Below are 18,280 nucleotides of genomic sequence, written 5' to 3'. Positions count from 1 at the left end.
TCGTAAATGATTATTAGTGTGAGTGTAGACAGACGTGCGTACCACCGCCAACCACCCAACTATTTAGACAGACATCGTTATCGCAAAGTTATTTATAGCGGGATTACTATATATTATAATATTATCCGTAATCGTTCATTCGGAACGATTGAATCCTTATTAAAATATTATTTTTACTACGTATTCAATTCTACTCTTATTTACAATTCAATTTCATTCAGATAGTGAAGGAAGTGAAAGACGAAGGTTGGTATTTTCATTTTTATTGCAATTTTCGCACTCTTCTTTTGGGTTTATTATATAGTGTAAATAGTGTTTATTATGGGCAGTAAGTACAGAGTTAAAAAAAAAACTGTAGCGGCTTATAGGAAGAAGAAAGGTGGAAATAAAATCACGTAAGTTATACTTCGACTTCTAAGTAAAAATGTATGGTCATCAGGTGGTTGGTAGGTATATAATAAATTTAAACATCGTTTAGAAAACGCGTTCAAGATAATTTGACGACCTGCAGCGCTGCGAGCATGGTTTGTGGCAAGACATAATTGCTGTAAAAAATTTAGTAGCTTTTCACGCAGACAGCCTTATTTATAACTTGAATAATAATTTTGTGGAGTCTTACAACAGTGTAGTAGCAAAATTTGTAGGGGGGAAAAGAGTGAACTATTCCCTGCGAGGTAAATAAAATATGATTTAAAAATTAAACGTTGATAATTTTAATATATTCATACAGCATAGGTAAGGTATATACATAATAAGCGTTTTTTAGGTTCGTATAACACTCGGTGTATGACAGCAGTATCATCGTTTAACTTTGGTCCAGAGTACATGCGAAGGTTGTTTAAACAGGCAACTAAAGAAAGTCCGGGAAAGTTTACCAAACGGTTCATTTGCAAACTATCAAAAAAAAAGACTTACGCAAGGAGTACTCCAAAAATCAGACTCAGCTTTGAGCAAAGACAGTATATTATTACAATATAAAATAATAATAATAATGATTTATAAATTTATATAATATACTATATTGTTATTTTAATTAATAAACACTATATTTTTAATTCTTATTTTATGAATATTCTCGGTCATTTGTATTATTTGGTTTAGGTTACAGAGCAAAAAATTTGTGGGGCCCGACACTGATTACGGCGATTTGTGTAATGAGCTGGGTTGTGAAGAGCTTTCGCTTTCAGCCGAGGAAGTGGAAGAGAAAAAATTAGAGTTCCTAACTTCTTTGATAAAAAGTGTTGAAGAAATTCACGAAGTCGAACGAGCTACAGTAGACCAGGTTAAAACAAATACAAATTTTATTTTATTCTATTTAACTTTAACACTATAAAAATTACATAAAAAAAATTATTTTGTATTTTTCATTCCTTTTTAATTAAAAAAATGTTTATGCTTGTTGTTATAGGTCAAAAGCGACATTTGGCATAAAGAGCGGAAATTTCGACTAACTGCCTCAAATTTTGGACGTGTATGTAAGCTTAGAGCCAACACCCCCAGAACAAATACCGTAAAATACATTTTGTATGGCGAAGTGTTCACACCATCAACTTCGGCATTGAGGTACGATTACAAAATATTTATTTAGTCAAATTCAATTATATATTCAATTATATAATATTATACAACATTTTTGTTTATATATTAGGTATGGAATACAATATGAGCCCATGGCCAAAAAAGATTTTGAGCTGAAGTTGGGATTAGAAGTATTGCCAGCGGGTCTATTTATAGATGAGATTATAAATTTTAGATTCTAAGCGGAGCGATGAATGTATTGATTTTACCATGATGTGTGTTTTTTTTTTTTTTTTTTTTTGTGTCTGTCATCACGTTTTGAGGCAGTAAAAATGCTTCGATTTTTGACTTCAGTACCTCGTTCGATCAGAAAGTGAATCTAGTTGGTGCTTTGGGGGGGGGGGGGGGGGGGGGGTCAAAAGTAAAAAATTCTTAATACTTTTCTAAATAATTGAGAAAAACAAACAAAAAATTAAGGGAAAAACGGGAAATTTTACGCACACTCATTTTTCGACAAAATCGATTTTGGTTTTTGATGTAACGTTAAAACGAATGACCGTAGATACATGAAATTTTCACCTAATGTTTATATAAGTATATTCTATCCACCATGCAATTTTCAAAAAATTTCGACTTAAGTTGAACTATTCATAGGCATTTCAAATTTTCGATCATTATTAGTTTTTTTTAAATTAATATCGATAAAAATTTATTTGTTAGGCAGAAAAGCTTGAAAATTTAATACAAGGCTCTTAACATATTGTTACAATAGTAGATGAAAAATAAAAGAAATTCATAGTCACAATTTTTTTTTATAAGCATTCAAAGTTTGAATTTTGACAAAATACGTAAAAATCACGAGAATTCACAAATTATTTAAAGCTAGAAATTCATAAAAAATTTTCTTTTCAAATCTAAGATTTAAAAATGTAATACAAGATACCTTACAAGTTTTTCAATCTTTATCACAAATAAAAATTCCACCTGAAATTCAAATTAAATTTTTATGAGCATTTGAAATTTAAATTTTTACAACATTGGATTTTCACTTTTAGCGATTTCCTTATTTTGGTGTAACTCTAAAACAAATTACCACAGAAACTTGAAATTTTGACTGTATGTTTATATAGGCGTGTTATATATTTGATAAAATTTTCAAAATATTTAGATTGGTTTTGAGCTGTTTACTGACATTTTAATTTTTCAACTTTATTAGTTTTTTTTTCTATAAATATCGATAAAAATTTATTTGTTCGGTAGAAAAGCTTGAAAATTTAATACAAGGCTTTTAACACATTGTAACAATAGAAGTTAAAAAATATTAAAAATTCGTAGGCACAATTTTTTTTTATAAGCATTTAAAGTTCAAATTTTGACTAAATACGTAAGAATTACGGCAATGTTCAAATTATCTTAGATAGAAATTCATAAAAGTTTTTCTTTTTAATTCTAAGATTTGAAAATTTAATACAAGTCTCCTAACATATTTTTACAATAGAAGTTGAAAAATAAAAGAAATACATAGTCACAATTTTTTTTTATAAGCATACAAAGTTTGAATTTTTACAAAATATTACAAAATATTACGAAAATTCGTAAATTATTTTATGCTAGAAATTCATAAAAAATTTTCCTTTTATATTTAAGATTTGAAAATTTAATACAAGGCTCATTATATATTTTTACAATAGCAATTGAAAAATAAAAGAAATATATAGTCACAATTTTTTTTTATAAGCATTTAAAGCTCAAATTTTGACTAAATACGTAAAAATTACGGCAATATTCAAATTATCTTAGATAGAAATTCATAAAAGTTTTTCTTTTTAATTCTAAGATTTGAAAATTTAATACAAGTCTCCTAACATATTTTTACAATAGAATGATATAAAGACATGACAGTCATCGAAGGTGTTGAACAAAAAAAAATCAATTTTTTGTCGGTCAACAACTCAGGCGAGTTGCAATTGAAAAAAACTGATATCTATTACTACCAAGTGCAGGGTCAATTGCACGTGGCTAATAAACAAACCTGTTATTTTGTAGTTTGGACACCAAAAGGTAAGTATAATAATACTATATAATATCCAAACCTAATAAAGTTCTTACATAAAATAACATGTTATATTTCTATTTAGATATTTTTATCGAAAAAATTGAGCGAGATGACGACTTTTGGAAAACTAAAATGGAAAGTCAGTTGATACAATTTTATAAAAACTATTTACTGGCTGAAATAGTGCAGCCAAAAATAGTAGTATAAAATGTATATGAATGTAAATAAATATATTGTAATATTAATTTTTTTAACTGTGTGTTACTCATTATTAATAATTTATATTATTCGTTCTTGTGATCTATGTTTTCCTTTTTTATTTATTTGTTCAAGTGTACAACGTACATTATATTATTTTTAGGTATTCTAACTAATAAGAAATGTAAATAAGCGGTTAGTATAAATATTACGAACGGAAACGAGTGTCGTATAATATTAGGTATTTAATACTTATTAGTTATTAGTATTGGACATTAGTTGATTAGTAGATAAGATAACGTAATTGTAGACCGCTAGAACAGCATAGTGCCCAGTAGCAAAGAGCGGTAGTCTGCGGGTCGCGGGAGATATATACGTACGCGCATGCACATGTCAACGCAATCGCCAGACAGAAAAATTACTAGTGTGATTTTTTTCTCAAAACACACTTTACGGGAAAAACTCTCACACCTCGTAGATTGGTCCGATTTTCGAAATTTTTTTTTTTGTTAGATAGAGGAATATTTTTTACAGGGCGCATTGGACTTCGATTTTTGATTACGTTGCTAAAAACAAAAAATAATACAAAAACTAAAAAGTTGTAAAAATGGATTAAATTCAAACTTGTAATATAAGATCTAGAAAAATAATTTTGAAAATCCAAGTCCAATGCGCCCTGTAAGGAGTCTTCCTCTATCTAACAAAAAAAAAAATTACGGAAATCGGACCAATCTACGAAGCGTGAGAGTTTTTCCTGTAAGGCATGTTTTTGAGCAAAAAAACAGGTCGCGTGCAGGCCCCTTAAATCCGGAGTTGTCCCTAGACAATAAGTCATGGTGGGAGAGCTTTTTTCAATAATAAAAATGTATTACTCCACTCGAATTATTATCATTATTATATATTAGGTACAGTTTTCGCCACTTATAGTGATTACCTTCGTTCAAAAGTACCTACTTGATCACTATAACCGGAAATCACTAAAAGCGGCGACTGGAGAAACATGTATAAAATAATGTAAAAATATTTAAATATTAAAATTATATTTATTTAGTATTATCATTTTTTATTTTTAATAATCTAAATATTTTTATTTTTTATACTATACATACCTACGGTATACTGAACAACGAACGAAAACAAACTGCGTATAAAGTGTAAAATATTGGTGCTTGTCAGAACAAAAACGGTTTCAAACATGTACGAATGGGGCTAGGTAAATTGAGTCCGAGATAAGTTTGGTACATTTTGAAAGTGTTAAATTGAGTCCCGGGGATAAATAAGTAGTAGGTAAGTTGAGTCCCGGAAAAAATAAGGTAGTAGGTAATTTGAGTCCCAGGAAAAACGATTTATATGCATTAAATATTTAAAAATTTGCACTATAAAATTTTTATTTGTGATTTTTCCCCTCTCAATTTACCAACCCCGGTACGAAATGTTATGTTATTATGAAGTATCGCTTATTACGTGGGTTACATTAGAAAACATAAGCTTGATTAAAGTTCATGATTAAGATAATTGTCATTCGTAATAGTTCCCCTGTAAACAAAAAGGTGATAGGTATTATTTTAAATTTTATTTATATTTTATATTTCTGATCACAATAACCGAAAACCTGAACACTGTATTCGACGAAAAATTCTCTTATAACGACTGTTTGTTCCGTTCATGGCATTTTTGATCGCTATATATGAGTGGCTGATTCTTATAACCAGTGAACACTAAGCGGCGACTAAAAACTAAAAATATAAAAAATCGTTGGTAGGTACATTGAAAAGAAAACTCTTTATTAAATATAAAAAAAAACAAATCAAAAAATATTAAAAATGAAATAAAAATAAAAATTATAGAACAAAATCTAATTTTCTGTTGATTTTTGAAAACATAATGGCTTTATTCACGTCTAGGTACATCAATATTATATTTCTTTTTTCATTTGATGATTGTGTCTGTGAAAAATTCAATAATGATAGATATTAAAATGATTATCATTATTTCGATCCAATAATTTGATTCAAATATATTTAATTTACCTATTTATATAGTATATTATATTAACTACTATAATTAATACTAAAATATACTAAATACTATTGATTATAAATGTTATTTTGTGCCCATTCAATTTAAAAATAACAACTGATGCAGGGAATGGGCCATTCCAAATGTCCTGGATAACTCAGGTTCCACTAAGGAATATAATAAAATCAGTCGGCGCGATTAGATATTACCGAATTATAAATAGAACTATTCAACGATCCACAGAAAAATGTAGTAATTTATTATTATAATTTATTAAGCTTATTAATATTAAATATATATTCTACGTTTGCCAAAATTATAATACACAACACATTACTTGAGGTTCAATGTTTTATTATCAAAATCATGTTATTACAATACAAGATACAAAATATGAACTTCAAATTCTCATAAAAATTTAATTTGACTTTTCGGTAGAGATTTTTTTTGATAAAATTAGGCGTACTTATGAAGAATCTTATATTAAATTTTCAATTGTTAGATTCAAAAAGACAAATTTTTATGAATTTCTAACTCAAAATAATTTGCTAATTTTCGTGTTTTTTCAGTATTTTGTCAAAATTTGAACTTTAAATGGTTATAAAAAGAAAACCGTGACTAAGGATTTTTAATATTTTTCAACCACTATTGTGTCAATATATAAGAAGCATCGTATTAAATTTTCAAGCTTTTTTACCCCACAAATAAAGATTTATTGACATTCAAAAAAAAAACCTAAAAAGTTGGAAACTATAAGTATATCCGTAAACAGCTTAAAACAAGTCAAAATATTTTAAAAATTGTATCAAATATAGAAAGTGTTAATATAAACAACCAGTGAAAATTTCATGTATCTACAGACATTTTTTTTAGAATTACACCAAAAACCGTAATCGATTTTGACCAAAATAGAGTTTGCGTAAAAATTCCCGTTTTTTCCTTAATTTTTCATTTGTTTTTCACGGCGCTTTTGAAAACTACTGGGAAATTTTTACTTTTGACCCCCAAAGTTCCATATAGGTTCACTTTCCTATCAGAAAAGATGCTGTTAAAGAATTTCTAAGCATTTTTACTCTCCTAAAACGTGATGACAGACACAAAAAAGCACACATCATTGTAAAATCAATACATTCATCGCTTCGCTCAGAATCTAAAAAAAAAGTATTTGAATACATATTCATATTATTACATTTATTCGAATACTTAACAATTTTACAAGACTGAACTGCAGTCTGCAAGCATAAAACGTTATTTTCTATTGGGAATAATAAAAATCTTGCCCGTCTGAACAACAGCGCTCAGCGGTTTTATTCTTGCAAATTTAATCAATTAGGAATTGAAAAAAAAAAATCATAATTTTTTAAATAGTAATCATCGAATTATAACGAGTAACGACTATAATTAATTGTGTGTATACAGTCTATGGGGGGGGGGGGGGTTGATCCCCTTGATCCCCCCTCGTAAATACGCCACTGGGGGGGAGGGCATCGCTCTGTTTTGTCCGCGCCTGATCAACCGTTTCCAAAATATTGCAGTTGCAGTTGCACTTTCAAACGGACTATTGGGCGAGACAATATTATATTTAATATATATTTACTTTTTTACCATGATGCAATTTTTCGTCGTGATTTTTTTAAAAATCATCATTGAATTGACTACCAGATTCCAAGCATTTCATTTTTACTCGTTGTATTTTAGATTCTGAGCGGAGCGATGAATGTATTGATTTTACCATGATGTGTGTGTGTTTTTTTTGTGTCTGTCATCACGTTTTGGGGCAGTAAAAATGCTTCAATTTTTGACTTCAGTACCTCGTTCGATCAGAAAGTGAATCTAGTTGGTACTTTGAGGAGTCAAAAGTAAAAAATTCTCAATACTTTTCTAAATAATCGAGAAAAACAAACTAAAAATTAAGGGAAAAACGGGAAATTTTACGCACACTCATTTTTCGACAAAATCGATTTTGGTTTTTGATGTAACGTTAAAACGAATGACCGTAGATACATGAAATATTCATCGAATGTTTATATAAGTAAATTCTATCCACCATGCAATTTTCAAAATATTTCGACTTAAGTTGAACTATTCATAGGCATTTGAAATTTTCGATCATTTTTAGTTTTTTTAAAATTAATAACGATAAAAATGTATTTGTAAGGCAGAAAAGCTTGAAAATTTAATACAAGGCTCTTAACATATTGTTACAATAGCAGTTTGAAAAATAAAAGGAATACATACTCATAATTTTTTTTTAAGCATTCAAAGTTTGAGTTTTGACAACATATTATGTAAAAATCACAAAAATTCACAAATTATTTTAAGCTAGAAATTCATAAAAAATGTTCCTTTGAAATCTAAGATTTGAAAATTTAATAAAAGTTTCCTTACAAGTTTTTGAATCTTTATCACCAATAAAAATTCCACCGGAAATTCAAATTAAATTTTTATGAGCATTTGAAATTTAAATTTTTACAACATTGGATATCCACTGGATTTCACATTTAGTGATTTTCTTATTTTGGTGTAACTCTAAAAGTCTAAAACAAATGACCGCAGATGCTTGAAATTTTCTCTGAATATTTATATAGACATTTTCTATATTTGATAACATTTTCAAAATATTTAGATTTGTTTTGAGCTGTTTACTGACATTTTAATTTTTCAACTTTTTTAGTTTTTTTTTCTATAAATATCGATAAAAATTTATTTGTTCGGTAGAAAAACTTTAAAATTTAGTACAAGGCTTCTAACACATTTTAACAATAGCAGTTGAAAAATGAAATAAATTCATAGTCACAATTTTTTTTTACAAGGATTCAAAGTTTGAATTTTGACAACATACGTAAAAATTACAAAAATTCATATATTATTTTAAGCTAGAAATTCATAAAAAATGTTCCTTTTATATCTAAGATTTGAAAATTTAATACATAGCTCTTATCGTATTTTTACAATATCAATTGAAAAATAAAAGAAATGCGTAGTCACAATTTTTTTTTACAAGCATTCAAAGTTTGAATTTTGATAACATATGTAAAAATCACGAAAATTCGCAAATTATTTCAAACTAGAAATTCATAAAAAATCTTCTTTTTAAATCTAAGATTTAAAAATTTTTAATAATCTATAATATATCCTAGACAGATAAACCGTCTTCGCTCAGAATCGTTTTTCGTATACAATGATATAATATCATTGGATTCAAATTTAATTCCATCCATTACAGTAACCCACTTGTAACCTACTGTACAGCAGAGCGACATCCACGACTTACCCGCCTTTTTTCTTTTATTCGCTTCACTCGTTTTTGTTTTAGGTACAGATATATTATAATATAGGTACCCAACGAAAACAAGAAGTATGAATAAAATAAAATATAAATTATAAATTCTTAACTAATTTACAAAGGTTACGTTAGGATTTAAAAAATATAATAATGTAATAACTATGGCTGGAATTTTGATGTCCTTAAAAAATCTCAAAAATGCAAAAATGACTTAAAAACTCAAAAAAATGCACTAGGCTATATAAATTAATTTAAATTATTATAGGTTAAACAATGGAAATATATTTATAAATGATACTACAGTAATTTATTTTAGATTCTGAACGAAGTGATGAATGTATTGATTTTAGAATGATGTGTGTTTTTTTTTTTGTGTGTCTGTGTACAGCATAACTAGTTAAAATAATGCTTCAATTTCAAACTTTGGGGGTGGTTTTCGATGTAAAAGTGAATATCATTGGTGCATTATAGGTCAAAAGTAAACACTTTCCAACAATTTTCAAAAAAATCGAGAAAAACAAAAAGAAATGACAGAAAACGGGAATTTTTACTCAAAACCAGTTTTCGACCAATTCGATATTTTTATATGGTTGTAATTCAAAAACTAATAACTGTAAATACTTGAAATTTTCACCAAATGTTAATGTTAGTAATATCTATATACAGTTTAATTTTCAAAAATTTTCTACTTTTTTTGAGTTATTAATAGACCACTGAAATTTACGATTTTTTTGAGAATTTTTTTTTGAAGTGTCGGTAAAAAAATGTTGGACAACCAAAAAAACTTGAAAATTTAATACACGGTTCCTTATGAGTTGTTCTTATTGTAGCTAAAAAAAATTAAAACTCGTAAGTCACATTTTTTTTTAATAAGCGTTTACAGTTCAAAATTTTACAAAATCTGTCGAAAACGCGAAAATTTGCAAGTAATTTTGAAGTTGAAAAATCATAAATTTTTTTGCGTTTATAACTAAGGATTAAAAATACAACACTAAGTTAACCATAAGTTTTCCTTCAAGTAGCTATAGAGAAAACTCGAAGCATCATTATAGGAAAAATGTTAAGTGCGTTTGAATTTTAAATTTTTACGAAATAGTGTAAACAATAACGATTTATCCTCAAACGATTTAAACATTTTTTATTATTCAAAAATTATAAGTCGTAGATACTTGAAAATTTGATCAGTTATTTAGATTGGCATTTTCTTTACATGATTTAATTTTCAAAATATTTTGACTTTTTTTGAGATATTTATAGACGACTGAAATTTTCAATTTTTCTGAAAGTTTTTTTTTGAATTGTCGATAAATTTTTTTTGGCTCAATCAAAATACTTGAAAATTTAATACAAAGTTCCTCATAAGTTATTCTTATATTGATTAAAAAGTTATATGAATAAATAGGCACAGTTTTTTTTTTATTAGCATTTGAAGTTCAAATATTGACTTAATACGTAAAAATTACGGCAATTTTCAAATTACCTTAGATAGAATTTCATAAAAGTTTTTCTTTTTAGATCTAAGATTTTAAAATTTGATACAAGGCTCCTAACATATTTTTACAATAGCAGTTGAAAAATAAGAGAAATATATAGTCACACATTTTTATTTTTTTTTATAAGCATTTACAGTTCAAATATTGACTAAATACGTTAAAATTACGGCAATGTTTAAAAGTTCAAATTATCTTAGATAGAAATTCATAAAAGTTTTTCTTTTTAATTCTAAGATTTGAGAATTTAATACAAGGTTCCTAAAATATTTTTACAATAGCAGTTGAAAAATAAAAGAAATGAATAGTCACATTTATTTTTTACAAGCATTTAAATTTAAATGTTGACAATACACGTAAAAATCACGAAAATTCGCAAATTATTTTAAGCTAGAAATTCATAAAAAACTTTCTTTTTAAATTTTTAATAATCTATAATATATCCTAGACAGATAAACCGTCTCCGTTCAGAATCGTTTTTCGTATACAATGATACCTATCATTGCATTCAAATTTAACCTACCTTAGTCAGAGGTCCACCCCACCCCCAATGTACAGTAGAGCGATACCCACTTACCCGCTTTTTTTATGTATGTAAGGAATTATAAAATTAATAAGAAATAATAGATACGACGATAATTTGAGCGGGAAGCCTAGCCAAGTAAAATTGTAATCGATAATAATTAGTTGTGCTAAACATTTTATTATTCGTACCATCAGCTGTTATTGTCCATAGTGTCTAATTGTTAATTGGAACAATTTTGGTTTATTTTATGAACAAATTGTAAAAAATATTCTAAAAGCTAAAACAATGCGCTAAAATTGTCAAAAGTGCAATAAAAAAAAACTACTTTAAAATAATCAATATCACCCAAAACACATTTTATACTTACGGTTAAGGATCGACGTTTTAAGTGTTTCGACACCAGAAAGAAGATGCCTTTGCATCAAAATTCCAGCCCTAGAAATAACTAATAATATTTTTCACAATATACTTGCCTATGCAGTTATTCATCGGAGATCTTTCAAGCAATATCTTGAACTCAGATAGTACAGTACTATTGTACTAATATAGTAATATCATTCCAAATGATATAGATATCTCCATGTGCCTATTTGTCGCTTTACAAACCAGTATTTCACGACCATGTCTTAAAAAAATAACTGAATTTTTAATGAGGTTAAGTTATTTTAAGCTTCAACTTTCTAGATAGTTTGTAACTTTTATAAGTTGTACGAAAAATAACATTTAACATTAAACTTAACTTATATCATTCTATATTAACTTGCCCAGCCTTGCGATACACTGTAGGTACATACCTTTAATAATAAATATGTTGGTCTTCACTGCAACCACAACAAATCTCATTTAATTTGCGACAACTTAAATGCGTATTATGTAGTATAAGCATAATATAGTAAAAAAACATTTGGTATCATAGTAATAATTAATAATATTTTATATTATGATGGTACTCGTAAATGCATGATATATCTATGGTACCTACAGGGTAAGTTTACCATTAGTACAGGATTTAAGTATTGATCGCGTGTAATTTATAAAATATAAGAGGAGAAGTAAAAAGGAATTAACTGTTCCAAAAAATAATTAAAAGTTCAAACATTATCTTTTTTAAATTTAAATTTTCTTTTTCTGATGATTTTTAGCATGTAATGTCTTGATGTGTACTCTTCAGAAATACATGTACACATTTTGTAAATAACAATTTTATTAATGTATTTTATTATTTTATTAATTTAGGGAATGACCATTTTTGATTACGAAAAGCCAAGTGGAGAAGAGTAAAGACCTTAACACCTCATCTGTTAATGAGATAAATTATTCTTGAAACATCTATATAATAAAATGCTCCTTCGTCTGACCCCTGTTTATACATGATTTTTCCACTGATTCGTAGAAGCCCATCCGCTACACCACCGAAAAAAATATATTTCAAGAATTTATTAGTTATCTTTACTATACTGCTTTATATTATATTGTAGCCGATACAATTACATTCCCAGACGGAATGCGTACAGGCGTCAGGCGCCTTATTTGTGATGCCCTATACAAATGTAATAAATCAATGGGGGTGGACACTATTCATTCTGATGGCAGTGAAATCTCCATGTGCGGTCGTATGTCATCCCATATCATCCCAAATAAATCGCCAACATAATATAAAAACATTCTTAAACCCTTAGTGCTCTGTGGACTGTGACATCCATTTTCTACACCTAAATGCTGCATAGCCGATTATATATTATTGTATTATTATAATATTCACTTATTTTTACATGGGTAACAACTTGAATATGGTTATAGACAATAATAATTTTATATTTAAATTATAATGATCAGTAATGATCTCGCTGTGGTGAATTTCCGGAATACAATTTGTATCTCAAAATTATTGAAATATATTGAACAAATACAGTTAATACATTAACATCTGAATTATATAAAAAGTTACATAAAATTACAGTTCTAAAATAGAATTATTTATCGAATATAAGTTAGGGGAAAAATTGGAAAATAGGTCAATGAGTAAGTATCGTCTACAAGTTAAAATTGGCTTCAAATATGCATACGAAAAACAATTCTGAGCAATTGATCACTCTATATATCACTCTATATTACAAAGCATATAATATAATATATACTCATATTTAATTTTCAATTATACTTATTTATTGTACTATTAGTAATATGGTAGGTTGAATTAATTTTGGCGAAAACATTGTATTTATGATACAGTAGACGCCGCTTATAAGACTCACTTTGGGACCAGCACAAAGTGAGTCTTATAACCGAATGAACCTTATAGGCGAAGTGGAAAAAAAAAATTAATTACGTATTTATAAATTTTATTTTATTACATATTTTGCTTTGATTTTATTAATACATACATTAAAATAATTAAACGTTAATACATATTACATATAAAAATTATTTTTGAAAAAAATTAAATTTAAATAATTAAACGTAAATTTATATTACATATAAAAATTATTTTTGAAAAAAATTAAATTTAAATAATTAAACGTAAATACATATTACATATAAAAATTATTTTTGAAAAAAATTTGTAATTTTAGTTTGTTTTTTATTTTCTTCTAATATTCCGAAAATATACTGTTCGTATTCGTATTGATCGTATTTATCTGCGATAAAAATTATTATACGTTATTAGGTACCAACAGAAACTAGAAATAATCAACACGAATATTATTTAATTTTTCAATACCAATTTATTTCTAAATTATAACCAAAAAAGTTTGTTTTCTACTATTTATTTTACGAAATTTGAGTCTTATAACCGAAGTGTTGAGTCTTATAACCGATTTTTTTTTAATGTATTTGGACACGTCCGGACCGTTCCAGACGATTTTGAGTCTAATAAGCGACTGAACCTTATATCCGTGAGTCTTATAAGCGGCGTCTACTGTATTTGATTAGTACAATACTTTATAGGTAGTTATAGTTTTATCATTCTATATTATTATATTTAACTTATATGTAGCAATGAATATAATATTTGTAATTGTGAAACTAGGTCATACGAAACCGTTTACTAAATCATGTTCTTTCATTGTATGTTGTAATAAATAAAAAAAATATTATAAACAACTTATATGTGTTAGTTTTGAATCTAATATCTCGTGAACGTATAACTCAGTGAATAAGTGTGTTAAGTTAATTTTAAAAATAATGTCATGTTTCAGGTAAGTAAGTATAAGTATAAATAACTCCCCCCAGTCCCCACTATCATCACTATTAACTAATCTACTGAACTGTATACGTTAAAAATTTTTTTAAATCTTATTACCATATTTTTTTTCAACAGATTTAGTATATACCTAATATACTTACAGAGGAAAAAACGTCAGTTCAAAGTATATGTTCCATCAATTACATTAAACTAGATTTTAGATTCTGAACGGAGTGATGAATGTATTGATTCTACAATGATGTGTGTTTTTTATGTGTCCGTGTACACTGTGTACAGCATAACTACTTGAAATAATGCTTCAATTTTAAACTTTGGGGATAGTTCCCTATGGAAAACTGAATATCCTTGGTGCATTATAGAGGTCAAAAAAGTTAACATTTTCCAACAGTTTTCAAAAAAATCGAGAAAAACAAAAAAAAAATTACAGAAAAACGGGAATTTTTACGCAAAACCAGTTTTCGACCAAATCGATTTTTTTATATGGTTGTAATTCAAAAACTAATCACTGTAAATACTTGAAATTTTCACCAAATGTTTATGTTAATGTTATCTATATACAGTTTAATTTTAAAACATTTTTGACATTTTTGACTAACGCGAAAATTTGCAAGTAATTTTGAAGTTGAAAAATCATAAAATTTTTTTTGTTTATAACTAAGGATTAAAAATACAACATTAAAAATTTAAAATTATAATGATGTTTAAAAATATATTTTTCTGCAGTATAGGACCTTATATACACACTTTTTTTTACAGTCTAGAAACTTCCAAATGTACCTTTTTCTATTGAGTAGGAAATGATATATATAAATATGTATATATATTTTACCTGCTATGTCGTTTGTAGGTACGTACATTTGCCCATTGTACTTATTGTGTTTCTTGCACTACAGTGAGGGTAGGTAGGTAGGTACCTTGACCAGCGTATAGGTAGCGTCAAGTGTTCGTATATATATGTATAATACAATAACATTTCGATGCTCAACTGGTGGTAGGAACCAACACCATTACTGTTGCCACCACCGTCGTGTAACATAAAAAGGGACGCAGAATTCAGATCGTCATTCGTATGCTAACAGTGCTATTTAATTTAAAATTGTTCTCGGCACTAGCAGACTTGGTCGAGATAGGCTGTATTTTTTTCCATAATTTTAACATAATATTCATATCTCATTAAATCTACATTACACGATGAAATATACGGCATTTACAATCGTCACGCTTGCCATCATCTCATCGATTGTGGCATTGACAAATAATGGTTACGAAGAACGGCCGTGGTCGACAGAAGATATTGAAAACCACAAAAATAGTGAGTAAATAGCATTATGTATTATTTTTAAAACACACATGTTAATTATGAATAATTACTATCATTCAGATGTTTGAGAAATCTGTATTATGTTTAAAATGTATATTTATTGTTTTACGTCTCTAAATATTTGATATGTGTTATATACTTCGAATTTAAGTTTAATTTTTTATTTTCAAGTTTTTAATCATTCTATAGATTAGTCATACAATATAAATAAATCGTTGAAAAAGTGATAAAATCACCGGGTCTACCTGTTATAAACATAAAAATTAAGTGACCCAATTACCGTTACCTTTTGGAAAAAAAGGTTAATATTGTGAGGTAATTATCGGATTCCCCTTCTAAGCATCCTCACATGGGACTGATAATAGTAGAATCGGTATCGGTGGCAGACCGTCACACAAATGAATGCACAGAATTTTGGTGGTCCTCATGATAACATTTAGAATAGAATATTTATTATTTTTAATATTACAAACACCAAACAGTATAATTCACCTAATAGTGAAATAAGGTACTAATTGTCTTCTTGTGTTTTTTTAGTAATGGATAGTCTCAATGGTCGTGTATGTCCTCCATTTGGAAAAAAGGCGAAATTCGAGGTAGAGACTATACAAACGAAGTCGCCGATGTACGGATGTGCCTATATGGCAAAAAAAACTCAACAAAGCGCTGTTCCGTTGTTACATTTGTGGTTGGAGCGTTCCGAACCAAAAAAAATACATGGCCATTGCAAAAACATGACTAGTACGTATAACGAACTACTACAACTGTAACATTATAATGGTGGTCGGGGGTTGGTAAGGTGGGTTGCGTGGGTGGGTATTGGACCCATGCTTTTTAAAATTTGCGGTCACCAAACTCTGCATAAAACTCAAATAAAATTAATTACAATAGTATTAATTTTCGTTATTCTACAGCATATTGTATGTTTATATAATAACATTATCAGATTGACTTGCGCTTTGCACACATATTTCTTTATTTTATAAGGATATTAAGTACCTACTTTATTGGAGAGTATAATATAAATGTATTTTAATATTATATTGAATATTAATGTACTATAATACACTTGGACCCCCTGGTATTATGTTGAAGATTAAAAGATATACTTTTGTGCCAGCATATACTGAACTTTATACCTCTTTAAATACAATATCATCTATATTTCATTGATTTGTTGAATTTTTTTTAAACTTATTTAAGAATGCTGTTATCACTTTAATTAATTTTATAAATATTAATTTATAAAATATTTATTATATACATATTATATTTTTATATGCATAATGTATCATAGTACAGATACAGCTCATATAGTATTTAAAATATAGGTACCTACAGATTTTTATCTTTGTTTATGTTATATTGTTATCAAATATAAAAAGATACCTATTTAGTACATGCGAGCAATGCAATTAGCTTTAAATATGAGTAATATGACTTACCTAATTTATAATTATTGATAACAATTTTACACCTGCTGAAATTTAATGGAATTACGCCAATTTTTTTTACACCGAGTAAATATAATACATTGTGTTAACCATAGTAACCATAGTATCTAATAAACATTCACCATCACCAACTATTCCGGGGAAAGCCCCATTATAATTACAATATTCATCAGCAGTGTTTCTAATTGTTGTCCTTCGTGCTGCCGTATTTACACTAATATCACTCCTGTGTCGTGTATTAACTTTAATCTTATTGTAAAATCTGAAGGTCTAAAAAACAGTGACCTCAAAATTTGTGGTTGTAGATTGGGGAGGGGGGATTCAGTGTACCTATATTTACATACACATAATTTATAGTTGATTTAATTTATTTCTCTCTATCTGTATTTTTCCTTTCTGTCCACAGTTGTACGATGTGAGGGACGTGGACGACAAGATGCTCAGAATAATCCGAATAGTGATTAGCAAGCCAGTGGTAGCAGCAGGTACATTCAACACAACCCTGTGCAAAGGGCTCTCAGAGCTTTTAGATCGGGATGAGCTGCCATTCGTCCACGAGGGATCTCGATATTGGCCTGACGGATCGATGTACCTATATTTATTAGGAAGAAAGGCAAAAATCTTTTACACTAATCCAACTACTACCACCTATCGTCCATAAATATGTGTATAGGTACCTTTACATCATTACATTATGAAAACATACATGTAATTTAATTTATAATTAAAACACATTTATGTATACTTACCTACATATATTTTAAAATATACAATAAAAAGTTCATCAATAATTCCATTTGTATTGTATTTGTTTTTTTATTTTTTTATATTGATGGGTATTTGAATGAGAACAATTTTCATATACTTTTAAACATCATCAGTAAAGTTACCATAGTTAAGCTTGTTCATAATTTTTATAATACTTAGGAATAGAGAAAAAATATTAAACATAATATAAATTTATATTACTTAAGAGTTCGCCGGCTAGTACTTGTATTAAAATATATTATTCTTCACTAAAAAGTATTAACGGCGATCTATCGTTTGTTGTGGTATCGTTTAAACGAATTATTTATTATGATCTATAAATCATAACGACGTAATTTGTCTTTAAAATATTTACGTATAATCATACCAAAAGTAATTATAAGTACATATAACTATACAAATTTATAACATTACTTACACAATACACATTTAAACA

The 18,280-nt window shown here is 27.6% G+C and overlaps 1 protein-coding gene across 1 annotated transcript; it reads left to right on the top strand.

Moving 5' to 3' along the window:
• The first annotated feature begins 3,413 nt into the window (after nt 1-3,413).
• Nucleotides 3,414-17,737, top strand: LOC149054050 (uncharacterized). The gene is made up of 4 exons (XM_089230725.1): nt 3,414-3,579; nt 3,657-3,713; nt 16,160-16,266; nt 17,483-17,737. The coding sequence occupies exons 1-4, from the start codon at nt 3,414-3,416 to the stop codon at nt 17,735-17,737; spliced, it is 585 nt and encodes a 194-aa protein (XP_089086851.1).
• Nucleotides 17,738-18,280: the final 543 nt, after the last annotated feature.

The sequence above is a fragment of the Diuraphis noxia genome, unplaced genomic scaffold, assembly GCF_037042655.1.
Source record: "Diuraphis noxia isolate RWA-SAM2 unplaced genomic scaffold, SU_Dnox_SAM2 contig0013, whole genome shotgun sequence".
Taxonomy (NCBI): Eukaryota; Metazoa; Arthropoda; class Insecta; order Hemiptera; family Aphididae; genus Diuraphis; species Diuraphis noxia.
Note: the sequence above shows the minus strand (reverse complement) of the source record. Positions and strands in the feature narration are given on the sequence as shown.